This window comes from Dermacentor andersoni, chromosome 6 (genome assembly GCF_023375885.2).
Source record: "Dermacentor andersoni chromosome 6, qqDerAnde1_hic_scaffold, whole genome shotgun sequence".
NCBI classification, from domain to species: domain Eukaryota; kingdom Metazoa; phylum Arthropoda; class Arachnida; order Ixodida; family Ixodidae; genus Dermacentor; species Dermacentor andersoni.
Window position 1 is genome coordinate 151,530,622 of NC_092819.1, and position 18,204 is coordinate 151,548,825.

An 18,204-nucleotide genomic window follows, 5' to 3' on the forward strand; every position below is an offset into this window, starting at 1 on the left:
AAGACAGGACGGGTGTAGGCAGAGGGATGGTAACTGGTCTTGGAAGACCTTATGAATACACGAACTCGTCCAAACCTGGATTTTGATTTACTGCTAGCTCCTTCGTGTTAGCACGCTGAACGGAAGGTGCGTGTTTATCTCCCACCCTTGACGCAGGTTTCGTCGCAAACCGCCATTAATTTTCTATTCACACGTTTGTTGTGAAACATCCTACCTGCAGCTACCATAACGCAGTGCAAGTGCAAAGTTTGGATGTGTTTGAAAGCCAGCGTACGCCAGGACACTGCGCTCCCCCTTCTCTCGCGCGCAGACAGAAACCAGCCGTCTGACGTAGCCGACGGAATTCGCCGCCTTTACGGCTCCGGTAGCGAGTAGCGTGCAGTTGATGCGCTGATGAAGGTCCCTACACGTGCTACAAGAGCCTGAAAACTTTTCCCGCATGTAAAACGTCTGTGTAGCTTGCCAACAGCTTTGGGGCAGTGCACAAATGCCGACGATCGTATCCCCGTTTACGCTCCACGAGGAGGCATGCAGGAACGTAACAGTACAGTTGTTTGCCCGGAAACGAACTCACTGGATCGCTGAATGCAGCTTTGCAAAAAACATACTCCCAAAAGAACATTTCTAACACGAGGAGATACTAACACTTCGCTTCCGTTCGCGTCAAAAGCACTGCATGCTACCAGCATCTTTTGCTCCTTGGAGAGGCCGGCTCCTCGCAATCGGCTCGTACATGTAGGGAGCAACACCGAACTCCTCAGAGAAATGCAAGCTGTTGAAATTTACCATTACCGTTTCAGCAAAACAACAGTGCCAAACCATCTTGCACCGTGCTTTATGTGTAGCGGCAGCGGTCGGTCCGGACGAACGCAACTGTTGACGTCACGAGGCGCCCGACCAATCACAGGTGGAAAACGAGGCACGCAAGCTGCCCCGAGTCTGCTGCTGCGCTTCTCGTCAAAAGAAAATCTGTTTGCGCTTTCTTTCGCTCAATTTTGATGCGATATTCAAATTCTGAGGGTTGAAAACCATTACATATAGCTGTTCACCAGGGTGTCCTACAAGTCGACATTTCCAAATTCCCCGAGTTTTCCAGGTTTTCCCCGAGTGCCTTTGCAAAATTCTCTGATTGACGCAGAACTATGTTTTATGTCAAGACAAGCTGAAACCATGTCGCCCGGTGCTGTCACTCTCTAGTAAGTATATGAAAAAAAAAAAAGAAAAAAAAAGACCACTTAATTCACTTTGAATACTAAGGAGTAGTGCTTATGTTATTCAAAAAGAATAGAAGAGAGGGGTTAGTAAAATGCACAGGAAATAAAATGTCTTCGAAAAAAGTTGGAAATTGAGTCGGACATTCTCATAAACGAAAAAAAAAAAAAGGAGATGCATACAGAAGCAAATATTTTCGAATATGAGCTATTTCTATCAACTGATAGCAAGCTCAGCGGTATGAGGCCCGAACTTTGTCACAATTGACATTCTCTCTGCTCGTAAGTTAACCTCAACTGTCCTGACATACTCTCAGCCCGTGCACGACGCCTCAGTGTTGTGTTTCACTGCTTTAAAGAGTTGATTTTGGTTTGGATGAGAGACACCTGCATCTCGGCATCAGCCAATACTTTGTTTTTTGAGCTCAAGCTCCTTTAAGACGGCTGCAGCACGCTTCCTTTCCCGTTCATTCCTCAATGCGACGGTCATTTCTGTTCTCGTCCTCCTTCCACCACTCGTTTGCCCCATGGACCATTTGAAGCATTTACTTGGTCAGTTGCACAGTCCACGTCCGATTTTTCAAACTCCCTAGGGGCCACAAAAACGTCCGAAAAGTCGGTCAGTAGGAAAAATAAATGCATGTCATTTACTGCCCTTAAAGGCTCAAACCGCCAAAGGCGCATTGGAAACGCTCTGAAGGCCTGTCGGTACACGCATTAGGCATATCGGTGCTCGTAGTGTGACAGGAGATAACGGGTGCACGCGTGTATAATTAAGGAACACATACTGTGTCCCGAGGCAATAGCCCGTTCCCATGCTTGTTATGCTTCACTGCAATACTTTTGCGTATGCTTCACCAAGTAACATTTCTATAGAAAGGGAAAGCTGACTTTTAGAAACCGGCATTATGCAACGCACCGTGCTTACCAAGCTTCTAAGCTAATTGCGAGGATCACAAAGGCGGAGTCGGTGCCATTGCTGACAGCAGCAAATTCTCTCAATGAAAAACACAGCACCCAACGGCAAGAAGCTTAACAGCAAACGTCGAAGCAGCTAGGTCTAGCATTGCCGCAGTGGTGGCTACAGTTGCCAGCGGATCTGCGTGCGTGAGCACCGGTTCGAGGCCATGAGGTAATCAAAACGGCAGCGATGGTGGCTTTGATTAATGCCGTTTTGGACCTGCGGTCACGGCAAAACCTGTGGTCACGGCAAAAAGTCCGGAAAATCGGACGGCAAAGGGTTCTTGCGCCCGAAATTTCAGACGTTCTGATACAATGACTCTATGGAGTACTTGGAGGTGCCGCGAAGCAGTCCAAATTATCGGGCATCCGGAAAGTCGGTCGTTGACTACACTGGCAACTCCTCCAGCTGACGACAGGACGTCAAAGACGATTCATTACAATTCCCGTCTGTTACTCGAGCCAGTCTTACGACGACTTTCGACCCTTTCAATAAGATTACAGCTCATTTTCCCTGATAGAGGCCCTAATTCCCTGAGTTTTCCCCCGAGTTTTTCGAGGCTAGTCAAAATCCCTGAGAATTCCCGGTTTTCCCAGTTGGTAGACACCCTGTTTCACTCATTTCTTTTTCCTGGAAAACCCTTCAGATTCCCTTTAATTCTAACCTACTGAGGGATGAACAACGGCCATGTCCTCCGTGCCCTCGGCATCCACGGAGAACAGGTAAGGCAAAGGTTCACATCAGCCAAGTATACATAAACAAAAAGAAAGGCTAGTACACTGTCTGCTATCAATGCATTTTAGGCCATTGCTGACTGCACAAAAATAACAGGAGGATTAGCAGATCACAATGGGTAAGCTCTCCGTTCTCTGTAATTTATAGCTAGTTCTCGGCCCTGATTGGCCAAGGCCAGCTTCTGCTGCAATACCCATTGTTGCCGAGAGGGAGCATATCTGAGGGCTACGGTACACATCATTGCAATGTTCACACAAAAATGAAGGGCTCATCGAGCATCTAGGCCATCTTTGGCTTCTTCACTGTCATCATGGCACCGTGTGCCATACTCAACCAAAAGCAAAAGAACGATTTACATGCTCCTAATTTAGCTTTTCGTGTACATTCACTAGTTCCCAAGACTTCCAGATACTAAAATTTGAGTCTAATCGCACACGTGAGGCATTCCGTCTTTTACCTCTTCTTCAATACTCAAAGACTACGAAGCTTTATGCTTTCGTTAAAAGGCCAATGAAATTTGGCTGCGCAAGGTGAGAAGATACCACATCTTGATCAGCAAGGAATCAGTCTACGTAAGAAACAGCATCGGCCTAAGAAAACATGGGCAAGCACCACCAAGGAAGATCATGTTGAGAAACTGGTAAAAATATGAGCAAATGAGAAGAAGCATGGGAACAAACTAGGGATGTGCAAACATTCGAACTTTCAAATATTTATTGAATAGCGTTTGCTATTCAATTCGATCAGAACCACCTTTTACTATTCGAACTATTCGATCGAATTATTCGAACATTTGGAAAATAAAAATGTCGGTTTCATATGCAAGGAGTCAAATCGATGTTTTTAAATGGAGCGCAATAGCCCAATTTTTGCTGCAAACCTCATCAGGCCTTATCTAATGAAAAGGTCAAAGGCTGCCACAGAAGACCGACGCATCAGAGAAGTGCGGATCGCGGCATCTGTCTGTAGTTGCATGGTGGGTGCCACGGCGCAAGACACACGGCCGAAAATGCCGTGCCATACACCGTTTTGATTCAGTGTGAAAATATCCAAGTGCAGAAACTTATTTTTGACGCTTTTAGCCTTCTCCACGCTGACTGCCATCGCTACACGCATGTTTGCACTCCACACCAGTGAAAGCATGCGCACTTGCTCATCACTAACTCAAAACTTATTGCAGAACTCTTATTTCTTGTTCAGATACAAAATTTAGGTTTGTATAAGGGGGGACGCAGCCCTCGAAAACCGAAAAATCACGATAAAGTCAATTTTTGAAAAACGATATTGTTACGGTGAAGGAAACGAAGAAGTTGAATTGGGCTAGACGAAGACGAAATCTGGCAGTTGCCTGAACGCCATATACGCCAGCTGTAAATATACGTTATTTTACACTCGTGGGCCTGCTTTCTTCCTGCAACATTTTGGTGGAAGGTGCGGGGTACAAGGACAGAACTTCGCAGCAGACGTCATCTACCTGCCGCCACAATGGCAAATCAACCGAAACGAGGGACAACGCCTCAGCAGCTCGTGCCAACGGTCATCCTCACAGACGCGGCGAAAAAAGAACTTGCGTGTCGCGCTCAAACGTCCACTGAATCCTGTCGTCTACATACAGGATGTGCTAGCCCTCTGTCGTAAGGCTGATAACAACATGAACGAGGCAGACAAGATTGGTCACATATTGAAAGGTATTGCAGACGATGCCTTCAATCTCCTGATGTGCAAGGATTGTGCTACTGTGGATGCAATTATAAAGGAGTGTCGGCGCTTCGAACAAGCGAAGGGCCGCCGCGTCGCTCAAACTTTCGAGATTGCCCAATACCGCCGCGACATCTTCTTGCGAAGACCCGCCGCGCTTCTTTCAGACCACAGGACTGGAAGAAATCACGCGCATCGTTCGCCGTGAGCTTGAGGCCATGGCTCCGGCTCCAGTTCGTTCTGACTGTCGGGAAAACGTGCCCGCTATCTCCCTTATACAAGCGATCGTTCAGAAGGAAATAGCAAGTTTGGGCATTCCATCTCTCTGCTCGGTCCGCCATACAAACACCTACCAAATTTCTCCGGCCGCTCACTCCCAGACGCAAAGCTTTCCGCCACCTCGTCGCAACCCAGCTGACTGGCGCACAGCGGATGATAAACCTACCTGTTTTAATTATTCCGGTATTGGACACATTGCCCGTCATTGCCGCAACCATTGCTCGTCGCCTCCTCGGTGGTCGTCTCCGAGTCTCTACCGCCAAGTACCAGACAATCGTACTTTCTCGCCCTATGCGCCGACTAGGAACATCAATGCCGACAGTGCTCCACCAAGATCCAGCCGCTCCCCGTCTCCGCAAGGTCGTAGGTGGCGTTTGCCTCTCGTTCACCGCTCTTCGTCCCCTTCTGCAACCGGTCGCTTCGCTTCGGGAAACTAGGCGGTGCAGCTCCCGGAGGTGAAGCTGCAACTCCGACCCGGCCCACAAATCCTCTGTTGACCCTGCCTACATGTGGAAACCTACTGGACATTGAAGTTGATGGCGTTCCTGTTAGATCTCTCGTTGACACAGGAGCGCAGCTTTCAGTTATGAGTGCTGCTCTCCGCCGAAGGCTCAGAAAGGTTCCGACACCCACCATACCGGGCACTGTGCGAGTCACCGATGGAAGTACTTCACCTGTCCTTGGAATATGCACAGCACGTGTGACCATTGGGGGCCATTATACCGTTGTTCTATTTATCGTCCTTGAACACTGTCCACACAACCTAATTCTCGGCCTCGACTTCCTTTCGAAACACTCTGCCCAAATTGACTGCTCCGCAGGTGTTGTTCAGTTGGATCTGCCGCTTCCTGCCGACGCAACAACTTGTGCTTCACACCGCTTATGTTCTGCTGAGTTTGCAAAGCTGTCTCCACAGGCGGCTACAAATGTCCTCCTGACGCCCTCTCCTCCCGTACCTGATGGAGAGTACATCGTGTCACCGCTTACTGATGTGGTTTTGTCGCACAATATTGCCCTACCGAGCACCTTAATCCGGATCTGCGAAAACTACGCTCACGTGCCCATCCTCAATTTTGGATTTTCGTCGCATGTGCTGCCACACGGTATTACCATAGCGCATATCACTCCTTTGGAAGAAGTTGAGATTTCTTCGTTGACCTCTGAATCCTTCGTCAGTACCAACGGACCTTTGTCACCCACTCCTCCGTACTTGACGCCTGCGGACGATGTTTCTAAGATGATCGCCCCTGACCTTCCTTCCGAGCAAACAACAGCTCTTCGTCGCTTCCTGTCATCTTTTCGGGACATCTTTGATTTGGACGACCGTCCACTTGGCCAGACATCTGTTATCACGCATCGCATCAACACCGGTGACGCCAGCCCCATTCATAGGCGGCCACATCGTGTCTCCGCAACAGAAAGGGCCATCATACAGAAAGAAGTAGACAGGATGATGGACAAGGACATCATTGAACCTTCCAGTAGCCCGTGGGCATCACCGGTTGTCTTAGTAAAGAAAAAAGACAACTGGTGGCGCTTCTGCGTTGACTACCGTCACCTCAACAGGATAACAAAGAAGGATGTTTATCCCCTGCCGCGCATTGATGATGCTCTTGACTACCTTCACGAATCCCAATACTTTTCATCAATTGACCTCCGCTCCGGCTATTGGCAGATTAGCGTCGATGAGATGGACCGCGAGAAAACCGCCTTCGTCACACCGGACAGTCTGTACCAATTTAAAGTCATGCCGTTTGGATTATGCAATGCGCCAGCTACATTCGAGCGCATGATGGACTCTCTCTTGCGCGGCTTGAAGTGGTCTACATGCCTGTGTTACCTCGACGATGTGATTGTGTTTTCGCCGAACTTTGAGAGCCACCTGCGGTGCCTCACAACCATACTCTCCGTGTTTCGCAGGGCTGGCCTTCAGCTAAACTCCTCCAACTGCCATTTCGGTCGCCGTAAAATTAACATGCTCGGCCATCTCGTAAACGCCGCCGGAATCGAACCTGATCCACAGAAAGTTCACGCCGTGCGAAATTTTCCTGTACCTTGTTCAACAAACTATGTCCGTAGTTTTCTGGGCTTATGCTCTTATTTCCGGCGATTTTTGAAAAATTTTGCCGACATCGCTCACACTCTCACTGACCTTCTTAAGAAAGACGTCTCTTTCTCTAGGGGACCTCTGCAGGAGAAAGCCTTTTCTACCCTGACTGAGCGGCTTACAACTTCCCCAATTCTCTCACACTTTGACCCTTCTGTGCCCACTGAAGTACGAACTGACGCGAGTGGTCATGGCATCGGCGCTGTCCTCGCTCAGCGTCAACAGGGCCAAGACCGTGTCATCGCTTACGCTAGCCGCCTTCTTTCCACACCCGAGCGAAATTACTCCATTACCGAGAGAGAATGTCTCATGCTCGTATGGGCGGTCGCAAAATTCCGACCGTACCTTTTCGGTCGGAGCTTTTGTGTCGTAACCGATCATCGCGCCCTCTGCTGGCTTTCCTCTTTGAAGGACCCAACTGGACGACTTGGACATTGGGCATTGCGTCTACAGGAATATACATTTTCTATTATGTACAAGTCAGGGCGCCTGCATAAAGACGCTGAATGCCTGTCCCTCAATCCCGTGGATCAAACGGACGATACCGATGCAGACTCGAACATCAGTGTTCTATCCATCTCCGGCTTCCTCCATATTGGCGACGAGCAGCGCAAAGATCCTGTTATTCGAACACTTATGGAACGCCTAAGCTCCTCGCGAAATGACCCGTCCCTCCGGATGTTCACCTTGCGCGATGGAACTTTATACCGTCGTAGCGTTCGTCCTGATGGCCCGGAGCTCCTCCTAGTCGTTCCCAAGCACCTTCGACTAGCCGTGCTCCAGCAACTTCACGACGCTCCTACTGCTGGACATCTGGGCATCACTCGTACATACGACCGCCTGCGGCGACGCTTCTTCTGGCCCGGCATTTATCGCTCTGTGCGCCGTTATGTCGCTTCTTGCGACCTGTGTCAGCGCCGGAAGACGCCTGCTACGCCTCCCGCTGGTTTGCTTCAACCAATTGATATCCCCACAGAGCCTTTCTTTCGTGTGGGCTTAGACCTCCTTGGCCCCTTTCCAATTTCTATCAAAGGCAACAAATGGATTGCTGTAGCAACCGATTATGCCACGAGATATGCCATTGCACGAGAGCTACCAACCAGCTGCGCTACAGATGTCGCCGACTTCTTACTATACGACGTCATCCTGCACCACGGCGCCCCTCGCCAGTTGCTGACGGATCGGGGCCGCTACTTTTTATCGAAGGTCGTCGATGGCCTACTCTGTTCCTGCTCTACAGAACACCAGATTGCTACCGCGTACCACCCTCAAACGAACGGCCTCACCGAGCGACTCAACTGCACGCTAACTGAAATGCTGGCCATGTACGTTTCCCACGATCACCGTGACCGGGACGTCGCTTTACCATACATCACTTTCGCATACAACTCATCCCGTCACGACACTGCCGGATTTTCACCATTTTACCTTTTGTATGGCCGCGACCCCACCTTGCCCTTTGACACGTTGCTATCTTCCGCAGTACAATCACCCAGCACTGGTTACGCTCGCGATGCTATTGACTTAGCCGCCCAGGCCCGAGATGTCGCCCGTCATTGCCTCACAGTCTCACAAGCTTCTCAAAAGCGACACTACGACCTTCGGCACCGAGACTACCATTTTTCACCTGGTTCCCTTGTCCTTCTCTGGACGCCTTCATGGCGCGTCGGCTTGTCGGAAAAACTACTTTCCTGGTATTCTGGTTCGTACCAGATCTTACGCCAACAGTCTGACGTGACATACGAGATCGCCCCAGTCGGTCAGCCTTCAGTGCATCGCAATGTCACCAGCAATGTTGTTCACGTTGCCAGGCTTAAGCCCTATGTCCCCCCATTAAGTGAGGCTTATAACTTGCACCGGGACGGAGCTACTCCACCGGGAGGGTGATGTTGCGGTGAAGGGAACGAAGAAGTTGAATTGGACTAGACGAAGACGAACTCTGGCAGTTGCCTGAACGCCACATACGCCAGTTGTAAATATACATTATTTTACACTCGTGGGCCTGCTTTCTTCCTGCAACAATATTTTGGGGTTGTATGTCTCATAAACTACCTGTTCTGCAATTATCAGCACCTAATTCAACTGCAAAGTACCCAAAAAAAAATACGCTACTTTTCATGCCACCGTGAACCACAAAACATGCGCAAATGCCGAAATGAAGTCAAACTTCACTCGCGCGCCATTCCCGGCCCGTGCAGCCCGCCCGCGCCATTTTGGTGTCGTTTTGACCGTCAATTCTTTGTCTGTTTTGCCGCCTTGCAAAATGGCATCGTCGGCGCGGTTGAGGCACTATTGGCGTTTTCCTGCGATGCGATGCAGAGCGCTGATTGGCCGGAGCAGCGCGTTCAAATCCCGTGAGCTAAAGCACACCTGCTATTGGCGGCTGCTCCCTTTGATGCTGCGCCCGCCACGCTCGCGTCGTTGTTGCCCCTTGCTCCGTCTGCCTCAACAGACGCCTGCTTGTGACCTGCACATCGCCTTGCGCTATTTTTTAGATTATTTTCTCAGTTTTTCTTTTTTTTTTTTTTTCACTAGTTCTTCGCTGCACGCGATGCCGGCAAAGCCCAAGACAGTGCAGATGCTTGGTGCGCGGGAGCGTGATTAGCGTCTTGTACGAGCATCGAACTTCCGATCCTCCGCAGCGATTGCCGACTGCGTAGACGCTATTCAGCAGTGGAACTGTGCTGTCGGCTGTCACCAGTCGAAAATCCAACACAGTGAGTGTGCCTGGAGCCGCAAGAGCTAATTAGAAGCTCCGCAGGAGCTTTTTAATAAAAAACACGTGTGTTCCAACTTTAAGGCATGTTTTCTCGGAATGGATTTTTTCGCTAGCAGTGGTGCTGGGGAAGGCGATATCTCAAGAACCACTCTTCATATTTGTATGCCGTTTTTTTTTTTTTTTTATTCTGTTCCTGAATGACTTTACCAGGGGTTAACAGGCTTCCTTTTTGGAAGCTGGTGCAGTTAATTTACCATAATAAGCAATTCATATTTGATGAATGTGGTCATTATTGGCTACATCAAATTCAAAGTTTTCTCAAAATTTTTTGGAGGGGAAATTACAGAAAAGGGCTCTGTAGCCTCTGGGATATCTATCAAGGGATCATCAGAGTGAATTTCAGCTTTCTACGATGTCCTAGGATTTCTCCAGGCTCTCCCTCAGGCATATGGTGCATGAACCACCTAGTTAGACCTCAATAACTCTGGAACTAATAAACACATCTTCATGAACCTTTGCAGTTCCTCATAGTTAGGTGCTGTGAACATACCCTAAATGTTTCATCCAGATATCCTAAAGAATTAAAAAGTTCGGTCTCCAGGGTAGCCTTTTTCCAGTGAAACAAGGCTTCACTGTACTATGAAGACGCAAATGTGACGTGGAAGCTTAATTCATTTGAGCTATTTCCTTCTTTCTTTTCTTCTTCTGCAGTAGTGGTGGTCGCTTGCGAGGCCCAATGACCTGTGATGCTCCGAGTTGGACTGCATAACTTCAGCGCAAAGCGAGCGGCACGACACCATGTCACCCCGACTGCATTCTGTGGTATGAGAAACCACAGCGACAGGCTATGTGACTGCACCTGTGTGTGTGCTATCTGTTCTTGTTTTCATATTCTTGTGAACTGCGACCAAAATGGAGCTTTTTTTTAGGAGTGACTGCAGTGCAAAGCAAGCAATGCAACATCACCACACCTGCACTTTTTTACAAGAAACCACGAAGTATGCTAAGTCACCAGAATTCCACTTTCTACAGTGAAATCTCGTTAGTACAAACACCACATTAACAAACTTTTCAGAAATCCCCTGCTGACTTCTTATAGTTTCAATGTAAACATATTTCAGTACTATGAACTTTAGAATACTGAACTTTTCAGAATAACGATCATGATTCAGTTTCCCTGTGACGTTAACACCTCAGTACTACGAACTAATATTCCGAAATCTTGGGCTTCTTAGATTTTCGTGTATCTTTCACGGCAGCCAGAACAGTAGGCTAGCAGACGACAAAGCGAAGAGAGTGAACGTCGCAGCACATGGGTTTGGAAAACCCGAGATGGCGCCAGAGGAAAAAATGCAGGCGAGCGGAGGCGACGACGCATAATGTTTTGTGAGTGCATGCTCTGCCCAGAAAAGTGTCGCCTCGCAACTGAAGCACATCTCTTTCTTCTTTCACTCTTCTTTTCGCGGCCATACTAGCCACACCTGCGGTGGGCGACATGCAACCTCCGTACTCGTGGGGATGCCACGCGGTCACACTTTGCACTTTTCAGACAGTGCGGTTTAAGCGCACTTGACCTTGGACATAGTTCAGGTGTCCTCCTCGAGCGAGACAGTTGCGATATCCACAGCAAGAAATGTGAATTACAAACAAAAAGCAAGAAACAGTGCGCTTTGGAGGCGACACAAAGCTACCTTTTTGTCGGTAGTTTTCTCGACGTCAGCCGTCCGTTTTGCGCGTGCCACTCTTATTATACGGTGCTTCGGTGGTGTGTGGTGGCAAAACCTACAAAAATAGCAAACAACATGCGCCGAAAGCCAACAGGGACGTTTTTGTGGATAGCTCATATGGTGACAAGTTATGAACTGATGGGTTGATGAGCAGTATGTTAATTTCGGGGCTTTCCACCATAACAATCTTTCAGAATAATGAACAATTTACCGCGGTTCCCTCACGTTGATTCCCTTATACTGAGATTTCACTGTATGTCTTTGTTCGCTACAAGCAGCACCCAGGCTACATAAGCATGCCTGAACCCTTTACGATAAACTGCTACAAAATACCATGCCACTGCAAGTGAACTTTAAAATTTTTTTTTATTAGCAACTCATGCATATGGTTCAAATTCATTTATACATTCAAGGCCTGTGTACGTAGCCTAATGGTTAAGACACTCGGATGTTGAGTCAGGGTAGCATGGGCCTTGAAACATACTACTGCCAAACAGAGGATTCTTTAAAAGTGTGAGCCGTTCTACTCGAGGTCAGAAACGGTTTTGTCGGTGTGTGTAGGCAAAGAAATGGTCTAGTATGTATAAAAGCCTTTGGAAGTGTTTAGTACCAGAGAAAGAAGAGTCAAAGAGCCCAGGACTTACACTATCGGTGGCTTGCTTCAGCTTTCCTTGCTTCACCAAATCTTCAAGCTTAGTTCGATGCTTCTTACCCTTGAAGTGCTGCACCAGAGCCAAAAATATTTCCGTTCAGAGAACAAATGCAATCCACACACAAGTGAAGGTAGTGACCAACTTTGGAGATAAATTATTTTGCAAAATTAGAGCAGTTTTTTACATTTCCGGCATTTTAAGCACATCGGAGCACTTTAGATGTGTTGAAGAAATAGTTGCGTTACTATCTTGCATTGTTAAAAAGTATAAGGAATTATCCAAGTGCAACCAAATGCTTTTGCATGGCATTCTAGCCTTTCTTTCTTCAAGACCCAATTTTTTCAAAATTCTTGCTATGTGACCACTGATACCTTCATTGCAAATAAACCCACCTGAATGTAACGTATTCAACACTATCAGGTGGTAAACGTCCTAACTCACTGAAGTGGTTACTCACTTGACTACATTAGTACCAAATTTCCCCCTCATTCTTGCAATACAACTGGGAGTCATCCCACGGAATATAGACACTAAAAAAACTTTAGATTAAAAAAGAAGAAAGAAAGATGGTGGCATAGCTCAAGCAAAACATCATTTAACCAGCTTGATGAGTATATGGATCAACTGCTGCACAACCAATCTGTTAAATCAGTAGATGCATGGTAAGACTTTTTGTGCAATCCAACATAGAAGTTGCACAAGCAACCACATCCTACAGGTGTTGAATAGTCTCGAACGGCTGAAGCAGCCACCATCCAGACACATCCTACCAACCACATAAGCACTGAATAAATCATAAGCATCACCAATGTTTCCCAGCGCATTAGACAAGGACAGAAAAAAGACACACGGGGTGCTGTCACACAGAGCACTATGAACGTTCTGTGTCTTTTTCTGTCGTCCTTGTTTAATGGGCTGGGAAACATGATGCAGCACCAAATAAGTGCGATCATTACGCAAGTAGATACGGTATTCTTCCCTCTCTTAGTTTCTTTGGTATCATCCAAGTTTCAGCTTTTCTAGCATGATGGTAATGTGAAGACGAACATGATCACAAGGAGCTCAACTTTCAACAATACTTTCATTTGCCAATTTGTGCAGCAGCCACGAAAAAAAAAAAAAGTGAGAGGGAGAAAAGCAATACAGGGACAGCAGGAAATGAAGTGTTTCGGACACGCGCTTGCCTCATGCACTTCTTTTTTTTATGCTGTCAGTTTTCTTGCAACCACTGCATAAATCGCAGAATGAATGCGGACCAACTTGCTTAGTCTTATTGCGATGGCAATTGTACAGATGCTCAAGGCGAATTCTCACTGTTGTCTTACTGTCACGCTATCGACAGCAAACTCACGGCTTGCACCTGAGACTTAGAGGGTCTCCAGAAACATGGAGTGTGTTTTGCTGCAAAAAAACAACAAAGCGAAATTGCTGCGCCATCAATGTTCCAATCAATCACCTCAGTGGCAGAGCCGGGACGGCGCTCTGCCTTTCGCTGCTGGCATTGTGTACACGCATACAATAAGCACACCGGTGGTACTGTAAGTGTCAAGTTAATGTTATCTAATATTTCGCTGGACGTTAACACCACTGGTTTCCCGTCGGCCTCATCTCCCATCGATTTGCAGCATTTGCAAAACCACTTTCGTTACGCCCCTGGCCAGGGCGCTGTTCCCTCCACCCAGTGGCGGTTGCCTTGAGTGCTGCGTTGCGCCAACATGCCGCGCTCGTGTATAGTTGAAACATTGTCCGAGGACTTCGAGCACTCACGTTAAACCTTGCTACCACCGCCAACACATTGACCTTCGGGTGACACCACATTTTTTTAAAATCTAGTTCCAGCAATGCCCACTGCATCAGCAAAAACATCTACTCACCTCCTCGAGCTGGTCCTCGCGATGCAAAAAGACGTGGCACAAGTCGCAGCAGAATGGGAACACCTGGCTGGCCTGCTTCTGCTGTCCACCGCCTGCTCAGCCACGAGAGACAAACGTGAGTCATCACACAGCTTACACAATCAATACCACCACTGCAGTTGTCCACTGTTAAACAGAACTGCACGTAGCATTCGAGCCAATAAAAAAAAGCTGACATTTACTGTTCTTTACGAGGGATACAGTGGGGGACCTGCTCAGCAGGAGGGCTGACATTTGAGCTAGGTGGTGCAGATTGATACTTATAAACAGTGTGAAACATACACGAAAAGGCACTAACACAGGGATGGCAGTTTATTTCAGAAACTCTCAACATTTTTAAAAAGTTTACTTCCGGCTTTACTTTACAGTTATATTTTTTCATGCCCAATGCTGTTGCACCTAACTAGGACCAAACATTAGCCCTTTCAGGGTCAATGACGTAAATAGACGGTGCCGCGAACAAGTCCAAAATGGTCGATGCTGTACGGCATATTTACGGCACCGTCTGCGCGTTTAAGTGGAAGTGAGGGCTATTCCGAATTGTTCTGCTGCGGGAGAGCCGTGATCGCTACTCAGAGGCATCGGCTCCTGACTGAACCCACGGGGCAGATAACTTCTGCTCAATAATAGAGAGCTATAGCTGAGTCGGTTTACGCCACTGCGCCAGTACTCATGTGCGGTACGCTGGGGCGGCTGGCGTGGCCGCTCGCTTGCTGATCTCGTCTTCCCAAAGCGTGCCAATTTCCTAACTTTTTCTTTCCTGGCATGTCCTGCCACTATGCAGGAATACAGGGAATTTTTTTCTCGCACCTCCCTCTCTCAGTTTTCATTGCGTGGTTTGTTTGCCCTGGCGCGCCGATATATACAGCTCGCGCATTGGCACCCGCGCGGGCGGGCGGCGGTTAGTTTGGGTTTTGTTTTTTGTTCTGTGGGCGGTTTAGGCTTCTTGCACTCGCAAAACTGATGGCTATATAGTCACTAATCGCTCAAAGGGCAACCGCCTGTTACTCACTCGTTTATTGCTCACAGAGGTGCACACATGCGAAGGATGCCACCATGCATGCATTTCTTTTTTTTTTGGAGACTTGTGAAAACTAATCGCCTGTGGTTGGCGATAAGATGAAGATTAGTGGAAGCTTGTCACACGTTTAGTTTGCTTTTTTGACGCGCACACAAATACACAGTTTTCCCGAGTGCGCTCACCTATGCAGTTCGATTATGCTATGGACATAAATATAAGTGTAAGAGGAGGAACATTTGAGACTTGCAAAATATTCTCGTGTGCGCATTTTCTAAGCCTTGCACTATGTGTATAACAATGCATCAAATTTTTCATTCCTATAAGTTTATTTCCTTTTTTTATTGTTGTTATTCATGAATAAACAGAACATATATACCAACACAAAATATTCTTTTTTTCACTTTACGGTCCCCCTAGCAAAATTACGGTCAATTTTTTTCGAAATAGGTCGTGCTGAAGCATTTAAATCTGCAATAAAAATAAATCAGCCCTCATAGGGTTAAAAGTGAAGTGGTACACCTTTGACAAGTGAGACCCATGGCATATTGTAAGCAATAATCTTGATTTACGCAGACTGATTTTTGAGGTGGAAGCACTTAGTTAATTAGTAACGTTTCACTATGTAAACCTTTAAATACACTTTAGGGATAATCTGCATTTGAGAAGTCATAAAAGCATGCTCAGAAACATCCATCGATGTTGTTTCTGTGTTGTTACCTCTTACACGAGAACTTTTCCCAAGTTCTGGAAAAAGGCCACGAAATATGATGAGAAGAAAAACTGACGTCGCTGGTCAGTTGTTCGTCTTGACTGCGGCGCTCTTAATCATGTTTCTAAAGAACAAAGCCAGCATGCTTGTCGAAATCCAACGAATGTGTTCGCATCCCTGTTCGGAGGCGGCCTAACTTATCATTCATGAATGTGCAGAATTCTGACCTTCACAATGAAGGTGCGAACGAAAGCTGGACAGTGTGGTAGATCCATTTTTTCTTATTTGATGGGTATGCAGGCTTCTTTTCTTAAAACATGATTGAGAGTGCTGCCACTGAGATGACCAAGTGCAGTCATGTTACTGAATGTCCCGCAAGCAGCAGAGCTGAGCACTACTACATGATGAAGCACAGCAGCAAAAGGTAAAAATTTGGTGATTGTGCACCAACCACGGTCCACTACATGCATTCTACACTAAACCACATTACAAAAAAAAAAAGGGCATATCTCGCACTGACCAGGTCAGCAGCAAAACTGCACAATGCAGCTAAAAAACTAATGCTAGAAACTAAAGCTAAAGAATTAAATGCAAAGAAATTACAATGTACGTAACAATGTACATTGCACGTAACAACACGAGGGCATGACAACTCGCAGCTATGTTTATCTGGTCACAGAAGACTTTGCAGCCCTCACTTTAGAGCATGCAAGCCAAAACCGTGCTGACATTACATGTACTGCCAAAAGTAGAAACAAGAGTTTGTGTTCTAGTTAGCACTAACTTGCCTGTATTCAAATTGTCCATGATTCAAACAATTGTAGGAACATGAGAAAGACTAGAAACCTTCACTGACATTCTCACTGCTCGAGGTTGTACAAAAAATGGAACTTGCCTGCATTCACCCCGCTCGTATCCAGCTGCTTATCTGCTCCTCTCTGGCCCTGGTTTTAGAAAATGCAGCCCAACAAAAAGGTTAACAAACAAACAAAAAAAGAGAGAGAAAGAAAGAGAAGTGTACCTTGTACCCTTCTTAATGCAACATGCTTGCAACGTGTTTGCAACATTCGCTGCTTATGGTACAGGTAGAGATTACGTAGCGCTGTGCCTTTCAAACACAATACTTAACCAAAATGACACTGGAAGAAAAAAAAAAAAAGAAGAAAACAAGTGATGCACTCTCCTAGAGCAAAATACCGACACAGTATGACACACCACAACCTGACCATAAACTCTCTCATTCTGTCCCTAATAACCCACTGACAAGTCTTTTTAAGTTGCATATTGTGTAGGCTATAATTGTTCCAGGACATGGTAATGAACAGGCCATGATTGTTCCATGAATCAGGGACAGGTCGACCAACTGAGACTGCATCACAGCATTTGCCACACCAAACACTGCTTTAGGCTGAACACTGATCACAGTGAAGATCCAGAAGGCAGAAGATGACCACAGTAAACGGTGAGGTGAGATGGCTCCAAGATGCAGACCCAGCAGATACAAAGCGCGGCCGCAGCTCCGGAGGGGACGTAGCATGGCTACAACAGGACACAGTTTGTAGCAAAGGTCTAGTGGGCACATACAAATACACCAGGGTGAAGTTGTATCAAGCCGGTTGTGGCCAGAAGACATGCACAGCACATTAGGCTGCGGATGATTTCTGCTGTCCTCCAGGTCTCTGGAACTCCGCGGGATAGTCCTACTGATAAATGGTTTCGAGGGCCAGTTGATACGAGGCTTGAAGAAACATTTCGAATGTGGTTTGTAGTGTCCTGTCACTGGTGGTACTGCTCCATTTCAAGAGCCAATGATGCTGCCTGTGACTGTTCCTGGTGATTGACCATGAGTTGCTTTGGAGACCTCTTTGCTTTTGGAATGGCAACATGCTTTCACTGGTCTCAAATTCGAAGGCTTGTCATAGAAAACTGATGTTGGTGATGGCTGGCCAGTGTACAGGCATTTGCTGAACTTCATTGTACTGATGAAGAGGCACTGTCTGTGGAGTGAAGATGCAGCAGGTGGTTCGAAAGGAAAAATGGATGACAAAGCGAGGGGGTCCAGTTCTCTGTGTTGAGCACAGGAGGGCACTTGGTCAAGGATGAGCGCTGCACTAATGACAACGATGACTAGACGGTGTTGAACTGCGATGACTGGCCGAATCACTGTCCATAGAAGAGAAGCCTGGTGACGCAGCTCCATTGGATAACGGCCTGTTGGATGAGTATGACTGGCAAACAGTGGCTTGACAGCAGAGGCCGAGGTCTGGCGTCACACTTCCACAACTTCTAGTTGAAAAGTTCCTCAGATGATTGGTTGGGTTGCATTCCACGTGGCCTTGGTCCCCAGATGACAGGAGGTCAGTCTCTGCTGTGTGCAATCTTGAATCTTCAGGTATCCATGACAATTAGAAAAATCTCCGCAGTGACTTGCACATCACGAATGTTCAGTACCATCCCGTAAAAGTATGTCA

The 18,204-nt window shown here is 47.1% G+C and overlaps 1 protein-coding gene across 2 annotated transcripts in view; it reads right to left on the bottom strand.

Moving 5' to 3' along the window:
• Positions 1-18,204, bottom strand: part of LOC126523495 (uncharacterized) — an 80,411-nt gene that overhangs the window by 36,160 nt on the left and 26,047 nt on the right. For both annotated transcript variants that reach the window (XM_055066884.2, XM_055066883.2), the window contains exons 6-8: positions 16,629-16,677; positions 13,965-14,056; positions 12,082-12,159 (exon numbers count right to left, since the gene is read on the bottom strand). In XM_055066884.2, the coding sequence (XP_054922859.2) occupies positions 12,082-12,159; positions 13,965-14,056; positions 16,629-16,677 (219 nt within the window). The remainder of the gene's footprint in view (positions 1-12,081; positions 12,160-13,964; positions 14,057-16,628; positions 16,678-18,204) is intronic.